The following is a 24,850-nucleotide window of genomic DNA, read 5'->3' as shown; positions in this document are numbered from 1 at the left end:
TAACGTGACTGTGTGATATGTGTTACAGAAAAATGTGCTTCGCGCACCTTCAACGTAAGTAATACCAAACATACGTATTTAACTCACGTAAGTCATACGTATTTTATCAATCCATGTTAAACGCATGCGTACAACATACATAAGTGATTATTAAAAAAACACGTCTAACATACAATTTGCTGTATATATGTATTCATTTACAAAATTTATCTCTAATAGATTATGTAGTATTTTGAGAACCTGATCGCCAAAAATGAATAAATGGCAAAATAAAAAAAAACTTTAAAAAGTTTAAAAAAAATTTTTTCATATGTATATACATGTGTCAACAAATCCATAAATATGAACATTAATAGATTTGTATATATACTAAATAAAAACAAACAAATATTTAGCTTCGATCTCTCCACGAAGTTTTCGGTATGAACATTGTACCATAATGACTAAGTATAACTCTTCATAACACTTAGACTTGGGATGCAATAAACGACCAGGTTTCAGATGCTTATGGTGTCCACTAGGAGTCACTCGTACCTTTGTGGGTGAAGATGCGAAAATGTGAAGTTGCGAAGACGAATTAGCATAGCAACTTAGCTTCGCACGTTCATCTTCGCTCTTTACCGTCGTATATTTGAACTTTTGCATTCAAGCATATTCGCTCTATAGGCGAAAGTGTAAAGGTGGAAATGCCCCAATCGGAGCATCTTCGCTAGCCAAGGGGTTTCGGTCCACTTCGCTCCACATTTATGCGGAGCAGAGTGGACCGAAAACCCCTGGTTAGCGAAGATGCAATCTATCGGAGGAGCACCATACCGATGGTGCTGCGATTTGTGTGTAGAATGTGTAACATTCTAGAGCGTTTGAAAACTTGATAGCTTTAGCAGCTACTTAGTACATGTATATGTGGGCCAAACCTGAAACAAAGCTGGATACTAGTACATGGTTTATGTGTTGATTATTGTATGAAAGGACAAGTTATAAATTCTATGGTGAAGATTGATTTTAAACTTTAATTGTAGGCGATGCAAATCAAATTATGGCACATCTGAGAAAACATAAACTTACATGACTCAATTGCAATGTATGACTATTCTATATGAATGAGCAAGTTATAAGGTGGGTTTTTTCCCCTGGTAACTCCATTTCGTTTTGAGGGTTTCATTCATCGAACTTTAACAGTATTTGAATATCATTAGTGCATACTGCTATTAATTGCAGTTTGACGTTCATGCTGTAATATTTACATTTTCCAGCGCCTTTGTCTATGATAACACTACGAATCATTTTTGTAATGTATAGTCCAATACATTTCATCAACGACTAATTTAATATTTAATCGTACAATTGCTGAAAATTATATATCATATATGACTAAAATATAAGTCACAAGGAATCATTCTTCGATTGTTATGAGATGATCGAATACCGCCGGGATTTATGAGATTTGATCAACTATTTGATCACTTCATACTCATGATTTCTTATCATAAGTCATTAAAATAATTTATTTACATTTGCAAATATCGTGTTTCCTTATATAAATCTATATAGTAAACAAAAAACGTTCCTTTATGTGTGAACTCTGTTATGGGTTATGACTCGAAAGGTCATATTTTTGTCGTCGGAGTGACCACTACGTATTTATTGTTAGGTGTTTGCTCAAAACATAAAAAAATCACGGTTAAATTATTATTATGAACCTTTCGCATTTCTTAAACGTAATGAAAGGAATAAACAGGCATGTAAAAATATTCATCGGAATGTGAACTTGGTTGGTAAATGTTAAAATCTTTAGAGGATTTAATAACATGACCAGCCAAGTTCATATCCCGATATAAACGTTTTGACTTAGTGTTTATTTCTTTTAAGAATAGATATAGATAAGATTTCTCTTCATTCCGTTCGTTAATTCACTAATTTTATATTTTGTCATGACTTAATTATTTGATATATTTTGGGGGCAAAATGATATACAAGCATACATATGTATTATAACGTTCAGCATACATGTTCGTCTTAGTTATTTACAATTATGTCAAACAGGCATTCTTCATAAATCAAATGACGTGTTTTTTTCCTGTGAGAAACTTTCGTAAACACAACATTTTGCCAAGTGTCAATATACTTGTGACATTTTGTCCAATGTCAAATTTCTGACTTCTCGCGAGATCCCCGAAAACACTTCCTTCAACACCTCTGTTCGTTTTTACGATCCCGAATCCTTGTAAATGATTGTGTATAAAACAAAAGAAGTTTATTTTCTCCACTGCGCACTCATAAAAATCCCCTGCCCCCGTCTCCTGATTTATATAAATAAACATGTCAAGGGACCCACTCTTACGTGTCAAAGGTCAATCTGTCCTCGTGAACAAGAAACGAAAAAACTGTCGTCTGCGACAAGCCGAAATAATTGAAAACGCATTGGAGACTACAATCGTGTCGATTGATGACGTCAGAGATTCAAACCCTCAGGGGTGGTGTTAACACGGACCAATTGTCTCCGCCCCTTAAATAATATTAAAACAATCGACTTACTAAATACATGCATCTATGCGTACTATATAGTAGTATATTGTTAGGCCTGAAGCACGTGTTATTTTTGAAATACACAAAATGTAACAAGGGCCTCTCTTGTTTTGTACGTCGATCTTTCCAGTGACACTTAGACCATTGAGGATGAAATAGTTCCGTCCGAGAGGAAATCTAAATCGGGGGGTAGACCAGAAATTAATCACAGATTTCCTTTCTTTTTATTATATATTTTTTTGTTTTTCAATTAGAAAAGGGGAAATAGGAGAAACAAAAATGTTTTTATCGAGAAGTAGTGCTATATTGTTTGTGATGTGTCTAAGCATCGGAGAAATTTCTTCACAGGTACGTATTAGACATGTATTAGACTTCTTTCATAATTTGCTTTCCTTATTTTTTTCTTTCTTTCTTTACGACTCTTGGGAAAATATTTCCTTTCTTTTAAACGCCTTAATTGAAGCTGTAAAAATTTTTTGAATTAAATTAAACTTTATTTCTTGGAATTTGCAGCAGTATTGGGGGGGGGGGGGCTTAAGAATGATTTATATAAATTGAGCTACCTTGCCTTCCTCATCTTCCTTCAGATGAAATACATTCACGCAATTAATTCTATACTAGTAATTACCAAATCATGACGATCGTAATTTTGAAATGTGTGATTTTAAGAGATGAGGTATTTCCAGACTATATCAACTTCCATTACAGAGCGCTACGTATTAATATTTTCATTAATAAATGTCACTTTATGACCAAAAAATATTTATATGAATTATTTTTATAGGTAGATGTGATAGCAATTTATTGACTATCCAGTCTCCATAATCGGCTGATTTAGGGTGGGTGGGTGAATGGGGTATTAAGGGGGCTCTATATATGGTCGTTGCCATTTTTATGCTGTTTTAATCTCCTAAAAAGAAGAACACTGTGTAAAGGTACTTTGGAATATTATCAAAATTTAAAGCTAAAATACTTTTTTTGTCTTTAATAAATGTCAAAAATGCCAGACGAGTATTTTCAAGTTTAAGTATATATATTTTTACGTTTTAAATGGGTATTTTCCGATATTCTTACAAAGAGCTCTCCTTTAAAAGGAGTTCAATGCAGTCTAAAAATGGCCACAACATCGAGCCCCCTTAAGGTAGATCTGATGGTTAATTTGTTGACCAATCAGCCCCCTTAATATAAGTAGTATCTTGCTGTAACGGATCAAACACGAGGGACATACAGACTTGTATAATTCTGAATGAATTAAGGAATAGATGGAGAATGTCTTCTTGAAAATAAACGAAATTATAAGTTTTGAAAAGAAGGGCATGAGAAATACGTTTAACAGGGTGGTTAAGGTGCATTTATTTTTGGCTGTTTGGACTGTCATTAAACGGCCTTGGTGATATTTTATAATGATGATGTATACTAGACTTTTTATCTTTAAATAATCCCAAAAGTTTATGATATGCATGCAAGAAAAATAGACATGTTTTGTTTTTATACGATACCGGTATGCACATTTCGAATAACAATTTTACAATGTAACAAAAATTATAAAGATATATAATCTTTTTTCCCATTTTGGGCCCAGAGGGGATATGCAAGTTTACAATTATAAGATATATATTCTTAAATGAGAGATCACACATACAAAATAGTCAATACACTGTATATGACTGTGCAGGTGCTGAAGCAGTTGGGTAAATCCTGTGCATACATATACATGTATTACTGGTATGCCATTAACATAGCAACATGTACTTACGGAACCAAGAAAACTGAGCCACCGCAAATTTTAATGATTCCTCAGATTGAACTGGAATCTCTCATATTTAAACACGTTGGGGTCTTTAGTTTAGAACAACAGAAAAGCTAAATCTTTTAGATGCTAGTAAGTGGTTAAAATTTGTTTAAATTGATCTCCTTTAGAAAAGCTCGGCCTATTAATATCCAAATTCTAAAGGTAAAAATATTTTTTTCTATACTAAATAATAGCTTATAGCTAAAATATCATATCTTAAAAACTCATGCAGATCTGATGGTTACGTTTGTTGACTATTCAGCTTCCTTAAAATTATACCAAGAACGTGGATCATCTGTGTGAAGAGAACGTATGAAACGTATAAACTATATAGTATACACATCTTACAAACGATAGCTAAGGTGTTTATATATACATCTTACAAACGTAAGCTCAGGTATTTATATACACATCTTACAAACGAAAGCTCAGGTATATATACACATTCTGCAAACAAAAACTCAAGTATTTATATACACATCTTACCAACGAAAGCTCAAACCATACAGAGGAAGTCGTTTAGATTAAGGAGGCTCAACATATTAAGCAACAGATTTGCCATGAATTTTAAGTTATGACTTAAGCTATATAAACTAATATTAAGTAAAAAAAAAAAGTCCATATATTTAGCTTTAAAATTTGGGTATTTTCCCCATATTTTCATGTTAAGCTCTTCTTTAATTAAAGGAGATCATTACAGTCTAAAGTTGGCCCGACCATCGAGCCATCTTAATCTTGAAGATATATTTTACAGAAATGAGAAACCAGTTGAATTTGTCATGCACGGTAATTGTCAGAAACGATGATGGCCCTTCTTATCTTTCTGCGTCATGACACTTCGTTATTAATTTAACACAATTAGTGGAATGATAATTAATAACAAGATAAAAGAAATTCCTGAAAAATGATACTAGAATAAAAGGAATTCATCAAGCTCGTTTTAGAACATCAAAGAGTGAAATTCGTGCAATTGTGTTAATTTTTAATTTTAATAATCCTCTTTCTGAGGAGGGGAAGGGGGGGGGGGGGGCAAACATAGAACTTAATGTACATTGATAAGATTATTTTAAAATGACAATGGTGGAAGAAACCTACTCTATAAAGAAGCAAATGATTTGATAAAGTAATTTTAAAATTTGTTAGATGTTTACCCGTATTTTATTTTATTTCTAGTTATGATTTATTTCTTAAGCATAAAAAAATATTCAAACAAGAAATATCGTACATAAACCCTCTACTATACACATGAAAAATAAAACAGGCGGGGATGGGGGGGGGGGGGGGCATTTGAAGTTTAGAATTTAAAAGGTATTTTTTTTCCTTTATCTGCTTAATTTGAATCAACCGTTTTTTTTTAATTTATTAAGACATCGAATGATTTAGTTAATATATAATTTCGCCAACATGCTCTTCACCCCCAATTATTTTCTGTTTTTATCGTACTGTGTCTTTCCTTGTTTAATTTTATTGAAGTATATTTGAATGTTTGAATTTGCTTATCACGCTCTTGTTTGTTTTAGGGAAACCAAAGAACCTCAAGCTCTCACAGACGAGTATCAGCGAGTAAGTATTTTTGTACCTTTTAATTGAGAGAGAGAGAGAGAGAGAGAGAGAGAGAGAGAGAGAGAGAGAGAGAGAGAGAGAGAGAGAATTTTTTTGTATTTTTGTAAAACAACATTTTTGCTTTAAAACATAAAAAGCGTTCAGGTTATCAGATCAATCAAGCATTAAAGCTTTTTGTATAATGCTTTTTTTTGTTTGCTTGCGATTTTTTGGGCTTAGGGGTGCTTCTAATTATTTTCAATTACTAACCATACTTACAGTACATGATATTATTTTATAATCTTGATGTTAAAATATTCAAGAAATAAACATTTCTTGATTCAAAATGACACAAATATCGCACAATTATACATTAATTAAATATTATTTCTTTTCAGATGGCAGACCTTTCGAAATTGTCCAAACCAGGGATGGGCGGCGAGTGCTGGTTTTCTTGGAGGAAGGTGGAGGCAGACGACAAGTTCAGACATTGTCTCCACGGAGCCTCGATGTTGCTGAAACATTCCCGCCAAATCCAGACTCGTTATCACAGAGACAGCGGGAAGGTCTCGAGAGCTTACGAAGAAACTTAGCACGACTTGTACGGAGACGTACGAACTGGAACAGGTACACAGTAAGTCTTGGCCGGGACGGGGTTCCCGATTTGGAACGAAGAAGAAGTAGTCGTCAGAGGGCACTATCAAGAGACGACGCAATTCACATGCTTCGTGTCCTCAATCGGTATCTCTCTGGAAATCTCGTAACAACGTCTCAAACAACGAGATCTGCAGCGACTTCTGCTTCCTCTTTATTCACTTCAATGATGACGCCACCGGTAACGTCATCTTTAAGGAGAAGTACCACAACTATACACCCATCATCATCAACGCGCACCACAACAATGCGACCTGTTTCTTTAGTGACGTCACCAAGACCGACGACGTCACGGCTCACTACGTCAGAACAGATGTTGACAACACTCAGGGAAGAGGAGCAAAAAATCATTCGAATGTTGCAAACAACTACTTCACCTACAACAAGCTTGTCGACCGACAGCGGAATAACAAGTAGCCTAAAAGAAAAAGAAAGACAACTCATACAGGAATTAGCTAATTTAGAGCGGACGACTTTATTGCCCCCGACTACGCAAGTGAGACAGACGTTGCCTCCTCGAGAATCCACGCTCAATGAAACAAGAAACGAAATTGCTAAGATAAAACTAGATCTTCAGCGTGTGAAAACTGCTCTTCTCCAAAGACTTCGAAGAGGAGATCTAACAAACGAGCGCAATACCCAAAGGAGGTCGGAATTTTCTCGACTTCGAAACATGGAACAAAGCCTTACTAATCGGTTGCAAACGCTGCAGACGAGGTTGAACCAGATGATTACACGTGACCGCCGTATTCGACCAATCACAAAGAGTAGCAGGGATGAGGTCATGAGGTCAACTGAGATGATAATGAACCAACAGCGTTCCGGGACGATTTCTAATCCTGTCAACCAAATGGATGCAAACTCCCGACTTGAAAGCGTGTTGCAGTCTTTGGAGAAGACGTTAAGTGGAGGAGAACAGTTATTGCTTATCCGAGTCTTAGGAGAAATAGAACGAGGCGTACAAATAAACGAAAACAACGCACAAATCAGTCTACTCCTAGACAAACTGAAATCGGTGATGACAAATGCCGATTTTACATTTATAAGGAGTCTTATCTTAGGAGATCAAAGCAATGTATCGTCGACTCTTGTGAGGAATGAACCACAAAATAACTCTCCCTCAGCCGTTTCAGGCGGCCCTTCTTCATCTACATTCCACACAGAAGACGTAGATAAGATAGCACACGTCGTTCAAACTAACTTCCAGCCTCAAGAGCAAGAAATCATCATGAGCCTCTTTTCGGTAGATCATCAGAGTAACTCACACCTTCTTCAACATCCATCCGTGCAACCGATTCTTCAAAAATTGCAGCAGCTGTTATCTTTTTCAGAATACAAGACGTTTGAAAGTCTTATGAACGGACAAACTGATCCAAAGCAACACATGGAAAGTAATGTTATATCAAACACGAATGTACAAACACCGCAACCATTGCCACAATTAGTACAGCATTTACAGCATTCGTCAAACATCGTGCAACATCCGCAACAACAAAACCAGCAACTACAGCACATGCAACAACAGCAGATACAACAACAGCAAATACAACAACAAACGCAACAGCAACAAATGCAACAACAGCAGCAAATGCAACAGTTAAATGCATTAAGCAACCTCTCTCCATCCACATCTGAGTTTGTTGGCCAGCAGACCATGATTCAACACCAGAACCAAATACCACTGCAACAATCCGCGCACCTGGCTGGCCAGGCAGCATTACACCGAATGATGAATCCAGCGATGGCGGCGCAACGTTTACACGGTTTGGGCATGAATCCAATGGGACTCCCTATGTTTCCTCGTCTGCCGTCTGCCATGATGCAGGAACTTATGTTTGGAGATACAACAGATCCACCGGAGATTCCTACCCCGACCACTGCGGCTCCTGTTATACAAGAAACGTTAGGAGTGCCAGGGATAACAGAACAGGCTTTGAAAGTACCAGCGATGGATCAAAAGATGCCAGAAAATATTCCTGTTACAACTCCGAATCCTGCTAATCATGTTGGTAACCATTCAGTGGATTTCACCTCACATCTCTCGAATATCATGAATGTGTTAAAGAATTCTGGCATGCCTAAGAACGTAAAGCTAGAGTTCCATTTGCCACAAAATACCAAGAAGGAAGATGCCAAAAAGGCGCAACCAGCTTTTGAAAAGAAGGATGGAAATTCAGCTATCTTGTCCAATACGTTACAAATGGTTCAGGCACCGAAGATTTTCCCGTACAAAGTGGGTCACAATGTTCAGACCGATAGTAACTTTAATTCTAAAGATAACATAGTTATAAACAATCACCAGTCACAAGTTTTCATGCCTTTGATACATCCTCAGGAAAATAACAGCAGCAGCATACGGGTTCAGATTCATGACACCCAACCAAAAAACAAACCAGTTTTTGCTCTCACTCCATCAAAAGATCAAGTTATTGTCCACAATTCGATGAATGGCGTCCAGAATCTTCCTCAGAAGACGCAATTCGATGTCATTAGAGAAACCCCGATTGTCTATCAAAATCCACTGCCTCTAGGAGGTACAGCTTTTCAAAACAACATTCCACAAAGCAGCATGACCATGAAAACTTCGAATTTGATAAAAACAAAAGCAGAGGAGGTGAGACCGTTTCCCCTTCGACAACCACCGAAACCACAATCTGTAGAAGACTTGGAACAATTCAATAAAATAAATTTTCAATTCCCGTTAAAGCAACTTGAATCACAAACTTCAACTCATGATATTGCGTTGCCAAACGAAAATGAGCGCAATCGAGTTCCCCCTAGACCGTCAGATTCAACTTTTCACATTCCAGACCTACCCGAAAGGAATTTTATCCCGTTAAGAAAACGTTTTTTAAGCAACTTAAGAAATGAAATAACGCCAACTAACGATCAAGAACGCAATCGAATTCCCCCCAAACCATCGGATTCCACATTTCCTGTTCAAAATGCAGACGACAACAACATTATTTCTCAAACTGTAAGAGAAGAGCCATCTAATAATATATTAGGACCGATTTCACTTCAGAAACTATCGCTTCTAAACAGCCAGAAACATGCAAATTTAGAACACAATAGACACCCTTCTTTGCATAATCCTGTAGGTTTCGTGAACGACAAAATGGAATCAAAAAGTTTCAATCAAGGACCACTGAATAACCATAACAACCAGAACATCATCAAGTACAATACGGATTTCGCAGCCGATACACAGGCAATAGGAATCCCTGTTACTCTGCCTCCCCAGCAGATGACGTCTTTCAGTGTTCCAACAACAAATCAATTCCTGCGCAAAGCGAACGAACAGACTATGAAATGGGATGAAGTTACAAGTAAGAAGGTAGAGACAAGCGCCAACAACCAAATCAAGAACATAATTATGAACGCTGGCGGAAATGTCCACACCTCGTTTTGGGATACCTTGATAGAGAAGACTACCAACAAATCTGGACCTTCCTCTAATTCTGTGATAAAGATTAACCTGGATTCAAACATGTTAAAGTCGCCATTATTTAATACACAGACGACAGTTAATAATAACAATAATGAAGTTCCGAAAGTAGAAGAAGAGGTTGAAGCAGAGGATATAACAACAACGACTACTACTACTACTACTACAATGAAACCAAACGAGGAATTCCGAATGGAAATCCATACCAACCAAGACGGGGTGAGTAAAATAAGCATTATTCCACAGTCAAGCCCGAGCGAAAGTAAAGCTTCAACACCCTGCAGTCCTTCGTCCGAAGATTTCAACTGCTTTGGAAAGTCTCCATTCGATTCTGTGAAATCTATAGGAACGTGGTGCCTAGCAAAGTGCCTCCAAGGTTCATGTATAGAAACAGTGTGTAGCTGTTCTTGCGACAAGAAGCAACATTCTACAACATATCATTCTCAAGTGGAAAACATGGCTTCCGCTCTTTCCACCGGGAAAAACACTGACTCTGGTCAAATTCAGTCAACGCTGAACGAGATTTACTCCTCCCTAAGAGAAAATACACAGTCGTCATCGAACACAAATAACGTTCAAGCACCAATGAATGGCAATAACCAAAATAATCAGAACCTAAATACAAATAACAATAACAACAACAACAACAACAACAACAGTCCAAATTCTGACTCAGGAGATTCCATGAACGTGCAGTTTTTATTGCGTTCCATTGAAGGTATGATTGAAAATAAACTTCGCATGATGGCACCAAGGACCACACCGAAACCGGAGGAAGAAGAAATAGAAGCAGAGGACTTGCAGAAAACACCAGACCCCTCAAATAACTGGAATAACAATGAAAATCACAATCGAAACAATGGTAACAACATGAATAATAATTGGAATAATAATAATGGTAATGATGGTAATAACAATGCAAATAACAACTGGAACACAAATGGGAACAATAATAATGCAAACAATAACTGGAATAATAATGGAAACAGTAATAATAATAACAATTGGAACAATAATGGAAACAATGGAGGAAATAATTGGAACAACAACAATAATAACAACGGAAATTGGAATAATAACCAAAATAATAACTGGAACAATAATGGAAACAGCAATGGGAATAATTGGAATAACAATGGAAATAACAACTGGAATAATAATTGGCAAAACGGAAATAACTGGCAGAATAACAGCCCTGGTCCATGGCAGAATGGAAACTGGAATAATGGACCAAACAACTCAGGCTGGAATGGACCTCCTCCTAACTGGACTCAGGGACCGTGGAACAATGGTGGAGGAGGCGGATCCTGGGGTGGAGCTAACAATCAATGGAATAACTGGGGCGGATCAGGAAACTGGAACATGGCTTTTTCTCGCCGAAACCCATGGCAGAGGCATGGGGGAGGTGAAGGGGGCGAGGCAGCGGATTAAACTCGATTAGTGTCAGACAATCCAGGACAGTAAAAATGGAAGATAAAACTTATTAGCGAAAAGGGCGAAATGCAGGTTATGATTACTAGTATTTAATAAGCACAGGAAGGTGAAAGGGGGATAACTCTTGGAAATAACTTCTGAGAGATTTCTCCAATTTATTCGCTCTGTTTTATTTCGTTTCGTTGAAAAACCAGTGAATGATTAATGATGAATTGATTGAGTGTCTCTGCTGATTTGCAAACCTTTTTCTCTATATTTTTAAAATCCATAGCTTTTCTGGACTTCTTGGTGCATCGTTCATCTTCGTCTCCCGAACTCTTGATGCCGTGTAGCGAAGCGCAGGATTTGTGTCATTGCGTTTCAGTCGTTGTTTCGATTTCATTTGCATAATATTTTTGTATTCGTCTGTGTATATATGCTTACTGTTAAGTGTTCATTTCTGGCTTAAATTTATTTCATAAAAAAGAGATGAGCTGAATATATACATTTGCTAAAGAATATTGTTGAATTCTGGTTTAACAATATCATATTTTATTTGTCTGAAATTTGCGCTGAATTCATACATATGTCTGTGTATCCAAGATTTGCATAATATAGGACTACCGTGAAAGATATACTGAGAGAGAGAGAGAGAGAGAGAGAGAGAGAGAGAGAGAGAGAGAGAGAATAAATATTGACAATATGGTTTAAAATAAAATGTTTTTGTAATTACAAAATTCTTTCTTGTTGTTACTGAATCTGTAAAATTAGAGTATATTTCATATACATGTATTTCATTCAAATATATTTTAAAAAAAATAAACAAAAAGATTTATTCTAATCATTTGGAATATAATGTAACAATAATATAAAATGAATCAAACCAAAAAAAAAACCCCTCTTCATTCAGCTCTTATTTTGACAAGAGCGAGATTAACTTTTAAAGACCTTTTAGTTCGTGTCTCAATCTGTTTATGCATAATTTTTAAAATGTACATGTATAATACTGATTACTTAATACTGTTGAAACTAAAACAAAACAAACGAACAGACAAACATAATTTTAAAAAAAGATTTAAGTACGAAACTGTATAGATACTGGTATAATAATAATAATAGGAATTAAGTTGAATTGAGTAAAAAAAATCTTCAAATTATATGACAATTCATAAATAATGATGAATTAATTAATAAATAAAATAAATCATAAATAAAAATAATTAAAAAAAAAAACAACAAAAAACGAAGGTCCGGTTTATTTCTATCTGAGGACCTACAGGTAATATATTAGGACGGAAAACTACCTCATTGCGCCTAAGACATTAGTACATGTACATGTATACGAACCTACTGTCATTTATTTGATCAGGTGAAAACAAAAACTTAGATAAATGAAAATTATGCAAAAACACACATATATCTATGACAGATAGTTGGTATTAAATATAGTTCCTGATTTAAATATCATTATGAGGAATCACATTAATATAATACTTAACATTATAATATGAATATTTATTATTATTCATGAATATAGTTCATGATTCATTCATGATAATGAATATTCATGAGTTATGATGAAAATTTTGATGAATTTGAAATTAAAATTGTTAGCTTTTAAAGATGATATGAGAACTTAAATGTTTCGTTAATTTGAATTTAAAAGATCTCATTTAAGAAGGCTCAATTGGTCATGGACATTTTTATGGTAAATTGGTATCCTTTGAAAGAAGAGTTCTATATAACAAAAAAGTTCAATTTTTAAAGTTTTTTTTATTGAAGTTTAGCTTTGAGCTTAAAAAATGAAAACACTTTCCCGATAACAACATACAGTAATTACTAATTTTAAAAATTGGGCACTCTATAATAATTTCGTTTAATAGTGTTCTCAAACCTAAAGAGACAAAAGCCAGCTGTCGACAGAGATGAGATTTTTGATAATTCAGTTAAAAAAAATAAACTGAGTAATAATGTAAATGAACAATTGTTTTCCCTTGTTTCCGTTATTTCGATTGCGGTAAATAACATTTGTATGAATCAAAAAATCTTAATAAAGAATTTATTCTTAGTCTTTATATTAATGCATATAAAATTTCTGACTCTCGTCTTTTGTTAAGACAGGGTTACAAGAGTTATAGAACTTTTCCCCAATCTCATCGTAATACAAATTACAAAACATGTTCAAAGTAAGAGGTAACCGATACATCGCTATGTCCATAACGACTTAACGAAAAGAAGGTCAGAATGCAAAGCATGCGATTTTCGGATCCAATCAAGTCCTTCAAAATCAATTCAGGTCTTTAAACTAAACGATTAAGCATTTTTAGCAAATGGTAGCTTTTATGAGAACGTCCCTCTATAGTCTGCCTCAAGATATTTACGCTGCACATATTGACGATTTTTAAACAAAAATACACATACATGTTAAAGAAGTGCAATTAAAATCGATGAAATGAAAAATTTTCATGATAACATCATACACATATTCATTGTTCCCTCGTAAAAATTCACAGGAACGAAAACAGATTTTCTACGGAGATTTATAATTGGGAATGTTGACATCTTCTCTCCATTCGGAAGTCACTTGGAATACCTCGCACAACTTTTCAACGTTATCATCCGGGCTTTATAATGGCTGATGCAATGCAAACTCCTGTAGACTTTCTTTCTTTTTTTTTGCTGTGTATTGAAACCTGACAAGCTAGAGGGGGCGTTTCAAAAGTGAAATCATGGGATTTTTTCATGAATGAACATCGTCTGAATCAAGGGGTATTTATAAATATCAAATAATTTAACAAAAATGCGGCAAAAATATCTTGAGACAGACTCTTAATGTTGATAGCTTTTATACGAACCCAAACCTTCTGTATTTAATGATATACATGTATAAATATATCTTTTTACAAATATTTATTTATATATATATTTATTGCGGGGATAGGATGGGTTAAGAGGGGAAATGCAATGCGTGTAGTATTCGGATTAAATCAAGTTCTTCAGATTATCTCAGGTGTTTTAGGATTTTTCAGCCTTATACAAATTATACATTTTATAAGAATGTACCTCTGTATGAAAGCTTTCATATGAATCAAAATACTAATAATTTTTTATATATTTCATGTATTTTATTAAAAACTCCATTTTCATGTTTTAATAAATTTTTATGTATGAATGATTAAATAATTTTTGATTTTTAGTGATAGTTAAGGATTCTTTTCTGCTTTTGTTTTTTTTTTAGAAAAAAATCAAATGACACTTCGTCTAATATCATAAATTGTTTTAAAAATTAGGCACTTTTATTGTACATGTATCTTCTCAAGGATATAAATGTCTCCACAACTACAATTGCAGATTTTTTATCTTCCCTCCCTGACGATAAATAGCCTGGTCTTCTGCCATACAGAGAGAAAAAAAAAACGATTTTTGCATTCATTTCAGAAGTTGACATTTAAGTCATAAAGCGACACGTGTAGTGTTGCTACTCGCGCCTTATAATCATTTTATGACAGGTAGCAGTTGTCTGCCCCTGGCGGTGATGGCGCCATTGAACGGCCATGACAGTTTTTATTACCAAAAGCGGGGAGAACTAATTAAGGCACGTAAGCGTCCACCGAACGAGTTCTGAATGGCCCCCGTGAATGCTGGGGGCCTGGGTCTAATTGGACATTTCTTTCTTATATTTCTTTTTATATAAAATCGACCCTCCTTTCCTGTTCGTAAATTAGTATCATCTCCGAGTTTTGTATCGACTGTTCATGTTTATTTGTTAAATGTTGGTTGATGTTTTTGTTATTTTGTCAATTACTTATTTATGTCTTTGGTTGATTTTTTATACGTGAACTTTTAAACTATAATGAGTCTCGGTGGCTTAATTTTCGTGGATTTCGCGCACAAGCCACCACGCACGAAATTACATGCACAGCGAAATTAAATACTTAATATGTAATACATGTAAGTCCAAATTAGCCTTTAAAACATTCCGAAAATTGGGCCCCGAGATTTTCTTTATAATTGAACATATCTTATCCATCAATAAAATGTATGCCCATACTACACTGCGACTCAGTTCCAGTTATTTTATCATTGTGAAAAAAATTTTGTCTACCGTGCCTTAGCAATAGTGCTGGTGGTTTCCGCAACCAGTGGGATAAATGTTCCGCTACACTTTGATGGGAAAAATGGATTTAAATTTACTTTTGATGAAAATATTTCGTAAAGTTGTATACATGTATAGTGGGTTCACCTGTTGCATTCCCAAGATAGGCTTTGTGCAATATTAACCAATGAATGAACAAACAATTTCTTGTTGGTCATGGCCATTATGGGACCATAATAATCTCCCCAAGAAAAACATTCCTTTATGAAAACATTAAAAAATAATTTCATAAAAGCTAAAGAAAGTCTTTACTGAAATCACTGGAACTAGTTTAGGGCTAAAAATTATACCCCCCCCCCCCGCCTTCCCCCGAAAAAAAATAAAAGTAGATCTGCATGACGACTAGTTTGTTAGCCCGCACACTAAGCCTTAAATAAATTTTGTACTGCAGGCGCCTTTTTAAACTAGCATGCAGTTAAACAGTGAATACATGTATTGTGTTATGAATAGAGGGTCCTAAACACAACTAAAGATGGAACTGAATAGAACACTGGAGAGGGAAAAAATAAATAAAATCATTGTGTCATGTATAGAGGGTTCTCAAAAAATCAGAAGTTTGGAACTGCATGTACAAGTATAAAACGGTGGAGAGAGAAAAAAATGGAGTACGATCCGCCACGACCTACCGCGCAGAGAAAGCCGAATGACTCATTACGACACGATGACGAATTGAAGCATTCTTTGTTATATATATTCAGTGCTGCGATAGTTGCTGACCTGTTGAATGCAGTTTACACCGAAGATTGAATATATTTTATTAGCCCGCAATTTATTAAATTGAAAATGGTGAAAGAGAATTTCAAGTTAAATAATAAAATCTTAAATCCAATATCCATACCGATAAAAATGGATAAAAACAATTTTTTTTTCTTTTAACGAATATTTTTTTAACAAATTTTTTATTTCAAAAATTAATCCACAATTTGAATTAATTTTTACACGCCTTTATCTTTTTGTTCATCATTTATGAAACGAAGTCGATAAAAAAGTATCCTAAAAAATAACACATCAATAACATTATCTTGTGTAGATTGTTAGAATTAAAGCCCCGCCCCCCTTTCTACGAAATACACGATACTTTATATATAAATTATTTTAAAAATCTAGTTTTATCAAATTTTATTCCTCATACGAGACACTGCTTAAACATTGTGGTATAAATGGACAACCTTGCAGAACACCAATTAATACATATAAATTATCTGCTTGTCATAAAAATAATAAGAAATATTCTCCGAAAAAAAAAACCATATTAAAAACGAACTTGACAATGAAAAAAAATCATTGTCTTTATTATTAAACTAATAATTACAATGAATTAAACAAATGAACAATAACAATATATAAAAGAAACAAGTCAAAGGGGAGGGGTTTGAATGCATGACTTTAAAATAATAATTATCATATAAGTCCTTGCAACTGTTCTCCACCAAGCATAGGCAGAACATGTCATAAAATACCACAGTCCTTCATAAATTATTTGTTATAGTTATGAATGATATGTTCGTGGCGACTTGTACTAAAGCACTATATATTTGATCGATAAAATAGCTGTATTACATACAGTTCATATAAGTTATTAAGTACACTGATGATTTGAATTGATTGTTCTTAAAACATTCGTTGCTGCACTCGAAAGATAAACAGTCCAACAACTTTTAGTGTGTACAGATTTGATGGCCATATCTTCTTTTATGTCTATAGTTGAATCTGTTCTTGGCAGTATTATTTGTTTGTTCCTTTGTTCAAAAGCCCAAAACCACAAGCCCGCAAGTATAAGATCAGCCCCGAAAAAGGCGCAACTGGGTTCCAAAAAATCGCTGTCAGCTTATCGTTTTTCACGACCAGGCGATGGGCTGATATATAAAAACGTCCGGAATACATACATCACCTCTGTCCATTTATCATTATGCCCCCTTAACTCGACAATTTTAGTGTTCATCAACGTCTAATACAAGAATCAAATAAGGTCAAGAAAACTATTCACGGATAAGTTAATGATCATTCCTAATCAATACAGAAGCAATTAGTGATTTTGTTGCTATTTAGGCCATTGTTGTTGCTTGTTTAAACATGTTCTATATTTTAGAGAAAGTATCATTTTTGCCCTATGTAAAATAAGTGTTATTGCCGTTAATTTCCACCATTCGATAGGGCTAACTGGTTTCACGCGCACGTACGTGCTATCAAATATATAAATATATGCTCTCAACCCGGATTCAAACCAAAAAACTCATCAAAAATTTCAATTTTGTAGATCTCAATTTAGATAAGTCGATTTCAGAACTTTTGTGAACCGGAAGAGCTCATCCGGAAGTCAAATTCCGCACCCGAGATACAAGAGCATTCGCACCTTTCATAATTACAGGCGCCATTTTGACAGTTTGTGTTACACCACCCCTGGACCCCGGGAGTGCTTCCCCACGAGGGTTTTGCGTCACACCAGAGTTCTTCACCCCGAGATAAACATGATTCCATTGTCTCTCTACCATTTCCACCTGAAGCACCACCTTTCCCGCTCGCAGCGCCCCCTAGGTCGGCAAGTCCTATAACTCCTCCACCAGAATGTCCTTGTTCTCCAGGACCCCCCATATTTTTGTTTGAAACACCGCCGTGTGCATTGGATCCACCTGTTAAATCAAGTCCACCTAACACATCTCCCGGAAGTAGAGAGGCAAGATCCAGGTTAATGTTTCCACCGGAAGCGGATGCGCCGGCATGTTGAGCATCAGGACCCATGGGTATTTCACCATGGGGTCCACCGTTTGGTTGTGTCGGATCTAGAAATGTCATCTGGTCATTGAATCCATTGCTGGCTTGAAGCATAGGATCAATTAAGCCTGTAAATAAATATCATATATAGTTGACATGTTGATAGACATAATAACTGTGATTGATAATGATCGTATAAATTTTTTTTGTGCCATTTTTTTTTATTCTCAAAAATGAACCACACGCATTGAGTCGAGAAACGTAAGTAATAAAATGCTCAAAGCAGGGACAAAATATGAATCTTCTGTAAGAACTAAGTTAAAAGAACATGATTATGGTGGCCAGTTTTAGACTATATTGATCTCCATTTAAAGAAGAGTTGTTTTTTTTTTTTGAAAAATTTTATTGACAAGAAAAGTTATTTTAAAGCTATGAGAAATTCTCAAAAAATTATAAAGCTACATATTCGAATGGAATTTAAATTGGTTTTTTAAACTGTGATCGACTCCTGTTGTGTTCATGTAGTTCTGTTCTTATATGAGGCATCCGGCAAACTCAACCATTTGCGCACGCATTACGCATCGCACTACTTTGTTAATCTGCAGTAGCAGCTTCATGTAAATCTTTAATTGATAGTGTTATGACTAAAGAAAATTTATTTGAAGTATTTGTCGTGAGTTTTAAACATTAATACAGTTACCTAATGATTTAAAACATGTTTTGTTTTTCTTTGCATGCGTAAGGATTTCATCCGTAAGTACATTTTGCCGAATAAACGTAAGTTATAATTTGTTCCATGCTATTTTGGAAGACAATAAAACGGCGCTAGGCTATCCTATTTGATGCATGCTGTATGATTGACATAACCAAAAAACATCACACGCCGATCATTCTTTCAGAATGAATACTTGTTCGATATGAATTGAAAAAATCTAGGTTATGGCCAAAATTTGAGCAATCGCAGTAACTTGTAGGGAAAAAAATATTTGAATCACTGAAAATACATATATACAGCGCACATGAATTAAGGTGGAACAACACATCATCACAAAATGGCTGACCTCTGATTGAAACGACATTTCTTTTTATTAAAAGGATTTTATGGACGGCAACATGTTACTTACTCCATAGCCGAGTGGTTAAAGTGTCGGGCTTCCGAGTTCGAATCCAACATGGGCTTTTGTTGTTACTTACTGAATTGAATTTTTTAGATATCATTTTTTATCCCCAAACTACAAATTTTTCGCTTATTTGATATATGTACCATTTATTCATCACCATATCTTTCATAATGAATTTGAGTGACTTTTTCCAGGTATGTTATTCCACCTTAATAACACCTAATCACATGTCCATTAGGGCCTACTATTATATAACGGTTTTTTTGTCATTATGAAGCCATATCTACATTTCTTTCGATATGGAATTTTTGTAGAAAAAAAATTGAAATTTAATTTCGTATATCTTCAAACAGGTTAGGTGTAAGATGCTAACTAAATTTCTTTATAGCATAAGTAGTCCTATATAAGGTGTATACGCTTGCCGTAATTTCTCTCACATCGCTAGCTACAGCTTATACAAGCCCGTGTATAATTTATGACTGCATAAACGCTCGCGTTATATCAGGTGAAATCGTTGTTCCGGGGTCATAAATAAGATGGGGACGAATCACACACATCCCTGACACATTTTATTGTCACCGGGGGTCTGAGCCGAAATATACACGTCAGATTACCTCGGAGGTAAAGGTAGATAATCAGAAATAAGAAATACGAGAGTTTTACGATAGCAGTGCAATTTTGAATAATTAATATATGAGCGCTTGCTGTGGAATCATCATTGTTCGTGGATGACCAATGTTCGAGGCTTTCGTGGATAACCCTTGCCCACGAATTAACTTTCCCACGAACCTATATTCAATAATTATTTGATTTTTATTTCAAATTTTCCCGATTACACTACCAACGAACCAGGAAAATTTTTTCTTCCCACGAACATTAAACCCCCGCGATTAAAAATGATTCCACAGTATGGGAAAAAAAATCTTTGTGCATAGCGAAAATAGGTAGCTTTCTGTATACTAATATTATTTTAGAGGCACTTTGACAAAGAAATAGGATGATCGTTATCATTTGTACACTTTATTCATCTTCTCGAGAAGAAGAGTTCTGTAGGAAAAGTTATGTTTCAAAGTTAAAATATATGGATTTTTTCTTTACTGACTGAAACTTTAAGGGTTAAAAAATTCATATCTAGAATTTTAAGGAAGATCTGATAGTTATAATTTGTTGACTATCAAATCCCTTTGGATGGTTAGTATCAACTGTTCATTTGACGTAGGCATGTCTAAATATCAGTCAGCTACATTAATTTGTTTTCCAATGCATGAACTTTAAACGAAATTAAATGAAAAGTTAATATAAAGTTATATAAAACGGAAAATCCACTGTTTTGTTAAAATGGTGCTAATGTTCTCAAACCTTTATATTTCTTTTAACACAACAGATATAAAGGAGAAATATTTGTTTGTACACTTTTCACAATTCTTCTGGGCTTCATAATCAGCAATAAAAATAATGATATATGATTTTTAATGAATGAAAAATTGTTGTTTTTTTTTCTCAGATGAAAGCAAGCCATACCATACTGTAACATCATGGTTTTTTTTCAACTTGTGCCACTATTAATATTTTTATTTAAATTGAATTTTTTTTTCTAGATCTAAAGTTGGTGCCATACTGTAGCAATAGACGTAAAATTTTAAAAAAGGATACATGAACGATTGTATGATAACAAAATATTAAGGAGGCTGGGGGGTAAACAAATATAACATCCGATATATACATCAAATTTTTAAATATTTATATATATTTTGATTTCTCAATTAATTATCGTTTATTTTATTATCATTTATTAAAGAACGTTTTAGTTATAAATAATTAACATTTTTCAATGTTTTTTTTTTAATACCGAGTTCTTCTTCTTTAGGAGATTAGTTTAGTCTAAAAAAAATTACCACCTCATTTATCCCTCTTAAGATCGATTAATAAGTGTACTGACCCTGATTATCGAAAGCCTGATTTCCTGCTCCTGCTCCTACTCCTAAAGCTCCTGCGTCTGCTGGGAAGGCGTCAAGCCCTAGTCCTCCTGACTGTCCTACCAACCCATCAAACCCGATTATTCCTGACTTCCCCCCTGTACCGGAGCCACCACCTCCTTGGATTGATTCGGGTCCAAAATGTCCATTTTGCAAATCAATATTTCCGGGAATTCCAGCAATTGCGTCAATGCCAAAAGCGTCTTGGGGACCCCCCTGGAAAATGAGACCACCGGAAGCTCCAAGATCACCATGTACACCTCCAGCGCCTGCGCCATTAATTTGTCCGTCCATTAATATTCCGAGCGGGTTTTCCATTCCTTGGTCTACCAGTGCGCCACTGCCCCCAATACCTCGACCCCTGCCGCCCCCACCAGAGGCACCACTGAAAAATGCCGAGGGGTCGACGATATCACCTGGAAGTAATCCAGCCCCACCTGGGTTAGCACCAAATGGTACAGATCCTGATCCAGATTGCATGACTCCCTTTGCGCCAGGGTGTCTACCTTTTCTGTTACCGTTTTCTGGTTTCTTATTGCCGCCTTTCTTGATTACATCCACTTTGATGTCCACCGTTTCCGTGACTTTTTTCGGACTTTTTGATTTTTTCCTAGACTTTGAAGATGGCGCCCTGCCTGCTCCGATATCCAAAATTGGGTCAAATGGTCCGCCAACCAGACCACTCAAGTCTTGGAGGGCATTTGTATCTAATCCAACAGGACCCATATCCGGAGCGTTTATTCCGAGAAATCTACCCCTGGTGCTTGCTCCGAGACCAGGATCAATTAGAGCGGGTCCGTTCATCTCCGGAATAGAATCCATCAGAGACAATTCGGGCTCAAGCATCTCTGGAATTCTCTGAGTTCCATCAAGTGGAAAGTCTAGACGATCTATCGCTTGTAACTTTGAAAAATCTATTGGAATACCCTGATCAAATTCACCAATAACACCTATTTGTCCGGCGCCGTTATTTGTAAATGACCGGAAGTCTCTCTCGTTGCCGATTATGTCATTGGAAATTCCCACTCCAACGTCGTTAGATATTCCTCCTAGATCATTCCCTAATCCAAATCCTCCACCAAGTCCTAGATCACCACCTGCGCCTACTCCATTTCCAAAATCTAATTCATTGCCAACACCACCTCCAAATCCTTGTCCAGTCCCACCGGATCCAACGGCGATTCCTAACCCATTATCAAAGCCTAATTCGTTTCCGAAATCCAATCCGTTGTCAAACCCAATGCCTGGGCCTTCTATTCCACCATTAATATCTTGTCCGATGCCAATTCCACCGCCACCAAATCCACCTCCGCCACCATTGCCTCCAAATCCACCTCCGCCGCCAAATCCACCGCCACCTCCGCCGCCACCACCAAATCCTCCGCCTCCGTTGCCTCCAAATCCACCGCCACCTCCACTGCCACCACCAAATCCTCCGCCTCCGTTGCCGTCAAATCCACCGCCGCCGCCACCACCAAATCCTCCGCCTCCGTTGCCTCCAAATCCACCGCCACCTCCGCCGCCACCACCAAATCCTCCGCCTCCATTGCCACCAAATCCACCGCCGCCACCACCACCAAATCCACCGCCTCCATTGCCTCCAAATCCACCGCCACCTCCGCCGCCACCACCAAATCCTCCGCCTCCGTTGCCTCCAAATCCACCACCCCCTCCGCCGCCAAATCCACCGCCTCCATTACCGCCAAATCCACCGCCACCATTGCCGCCAAATCCTTGACCGCTTCCACCGCCAAATCCACCTCCTCCATTGCCACCAAATCCCACTCCTCTCCTTTGTCCTCCATTTCTGCCGGAGAATCCTACGACACCACCCCCAATAAATTGTCTATCCACTACACATTGGCAGTTACAGGAAATTGGACAAACTCCATCTGCGCATGCCTTAACACATAGCCCGTGAGAAGCGGGTGAATATTTATTTGCGCGGCATCTTAAGAGTTGTGATTTCTTGCAGAAAGGTATGGTTGATTTTTTTCCAAGCGGAAGCAGTTTAGATCCTTTAAATTTCCCGCCCATTGATGGGACGCATGTGCAGGAGCATGGTTTATAGCAAGGTTTTCCGTTTCTGCATATACTAAAGCATTTTCCCGACCTCATATTATACGGAGCTGGCGAACACACCAGAGTTTCGTATTTTGGGCATCGAGTCGGGCTCGGCCTGTAAGGACGGCCTTGTAATGGCGGAGGCAGCCTATACTTGGGGATCGGACGAATCAACACGCCTTTCCGCTATAAAAAAAAGACCAAAAAATAAAATATATGCATGCCATAATAATATTTCGAGTTTGAACGAAAGACAATCCAGATCCAGATACACATGTCCAAACAAATTTAACAAGGTACATTAAAAAGATTGAAATTGTGATTAAGAAAACGTGAGAGTTTTTATTTAAAAAACGCTGCACGAATATTAATTGGATAAAAAAAGTATTATTGGAAACAGCAATTCATAAATTAAGTCAAACAGTATTAAGTTTCTACTGGTAGGATATTTGGTGATACTTCATCGAGGATTTAAGAGGCTTGATAGTCAACTAATGAACCATAAGATCTTTCTTAAAATTATGATTTGATTTTATTTTTGGCTATAAACTAGCATAAAGTTAAGAAAAATTTTAATATTCAAAAAAATTGTATTTTTCTACATCTTTATGCAAAGATATTAATATAGCCTAATAATGGCCACGAACACAAAACACTCTTAATCTTAGAAAACTTACTCCTCTGTTTAAGTATTGGTCCCCTTTCTGGTATCCGGATTTAAAACGAGGCAATGACCTCTGGAGATGAAAATCCCTTCCAATGAATTGTCCCAGAGATCTATAGCCGGGTCTTCTGTTCGGATAATACCCGGCATGTGAGTTCCGGTATCCTCGGTATTTATCCACATAGTGTCTGTACACGGACTTACTAACGGGTCTCACCCGGTATTTAGAATAACCCGAAACCAGCGTCACGGAAAGGACTAATAACACGAAAATTCCCTTCCTCACGTCCATGGCCATTTGTAAGACTGAGCCGTCTCCTCTCTAGGCCGACTCCCGCTGAATGCGTCGCGACTCGCGGGGTCCTGATGGTTTTATAGCCCGACCCGAGAGAGAGAGAGAGTTCTACCGAACCCTTGTTGTTGACCATTTGTCACGTTCGATGCGGTCACACCAGCTAGCGCCTTTATATTTACAGACAACGCATTAAAGACGATACACGCATTTATAGTGCAAATATTGCAGAGTTTGTTATATATTGGGTTTTTCGTTTATTTTGTCCTATAAGAATATGTGTAAGCTTAACATTTCTGAAAATTTGTCTTATAGAAATAGTTTATGCAGTATTGTTCTAGAACATCAACGTTAAACAGATGTATTAAACTCTTCAATGCATAAGAATAGAAAAAAAACAGTGTAGCAACTTAAAGACAATTACAGTTACACTTAATACACATTAATTAAAAGAATAATTGGAAACTGAAATTTTAAAAAATTAGAAAAA

The 24,850-nt window shown here is 36.2% G+C and overlaps 2 protein-coding genes across 3 annotated transcripts; one reads left to right on the top strand and one right to left on the bottom strand.

Annotated features, from left to right (window-relative positions):
• The first annotated feature begins 2,538 nt into the window (after nt 1–2,538).
• Nucleotides 2,539–12,056, top strand: LOC105335203 (bromodomain-containing protein DDB_G0280777). Its single transcript, XM_020070161.3, has 3 exons — nt 2,539–2,874; nt 5,839–5,881; nt 6,259–12,056. Exons 1-3 carry the CDS (start codon nt 2,806–2,808, stop codon nt 11,391–11,393), a joined length of 5,247 nt encoding a protein of 1,748 aa, XP_019925720.3. The 5' UTR covers nt 2,539–2,805; the 3' UTR covers nt 11,394–12,056.
• Nucleotides 12,057–17,279: 5,223 nt separating this feature from the next.
• LOC105335204 (uncharacterized PE-PGRS family protein PE_PGRS46) lies at nt 17,280–24,437 on the bottom strand. Of its 2 annotated transcripts, XM_066070134.1 has the most exons (4): nt 24,082–24,436; nt 22,765–23,590; nt 21,304–22,698; nt 17,280–18,371 (listed from the first exon to the last, which is right to left on the bottom strand). In XM_066070134.1, the coding sequence occupies exons 1-4, from the start codon at nt 24,364–24,366 to the stop codon at nt 17,812–17,814; spliced, it is 3,066 nt and encodes a 1,021-aa protein (XP_065926206.1). In that variant the 5' UTR covers nt 24,367–24,436; the 3' UTR covers nt 17,280–17,811. The 2 variants fall into 2 exon arrangements, with proteins under 2 accessions (XP_065926206.1, XP_034322574.2); XM_034466683.2 differs by having other exon boundaries at nt 21,304–23,590; nt 24,082–24,437.
• Nucleotides 24,438–24,850: the final 413 nt, after the last annotated feature.

This window comes from Magallana gigas, chromosome 1 (genome assembly GCF_963853765.1).
Source record: "Magallana gigas chromosome 1, xbMagGiga1.1, whole genome shotgun sequence".
In the NCBI taxonomy this organism is placed as follows: Eukaryota; Metazoa; Mollusca; class Bivalvia; order Ostreida; family Ostreidae; genus Magallana; species Magallana gigas.
The sequence above is the reverse complement of the archived record's forward strand: the minus strand, read 5'-3'. Positions and strand labels throughout refer to the sequence as shown.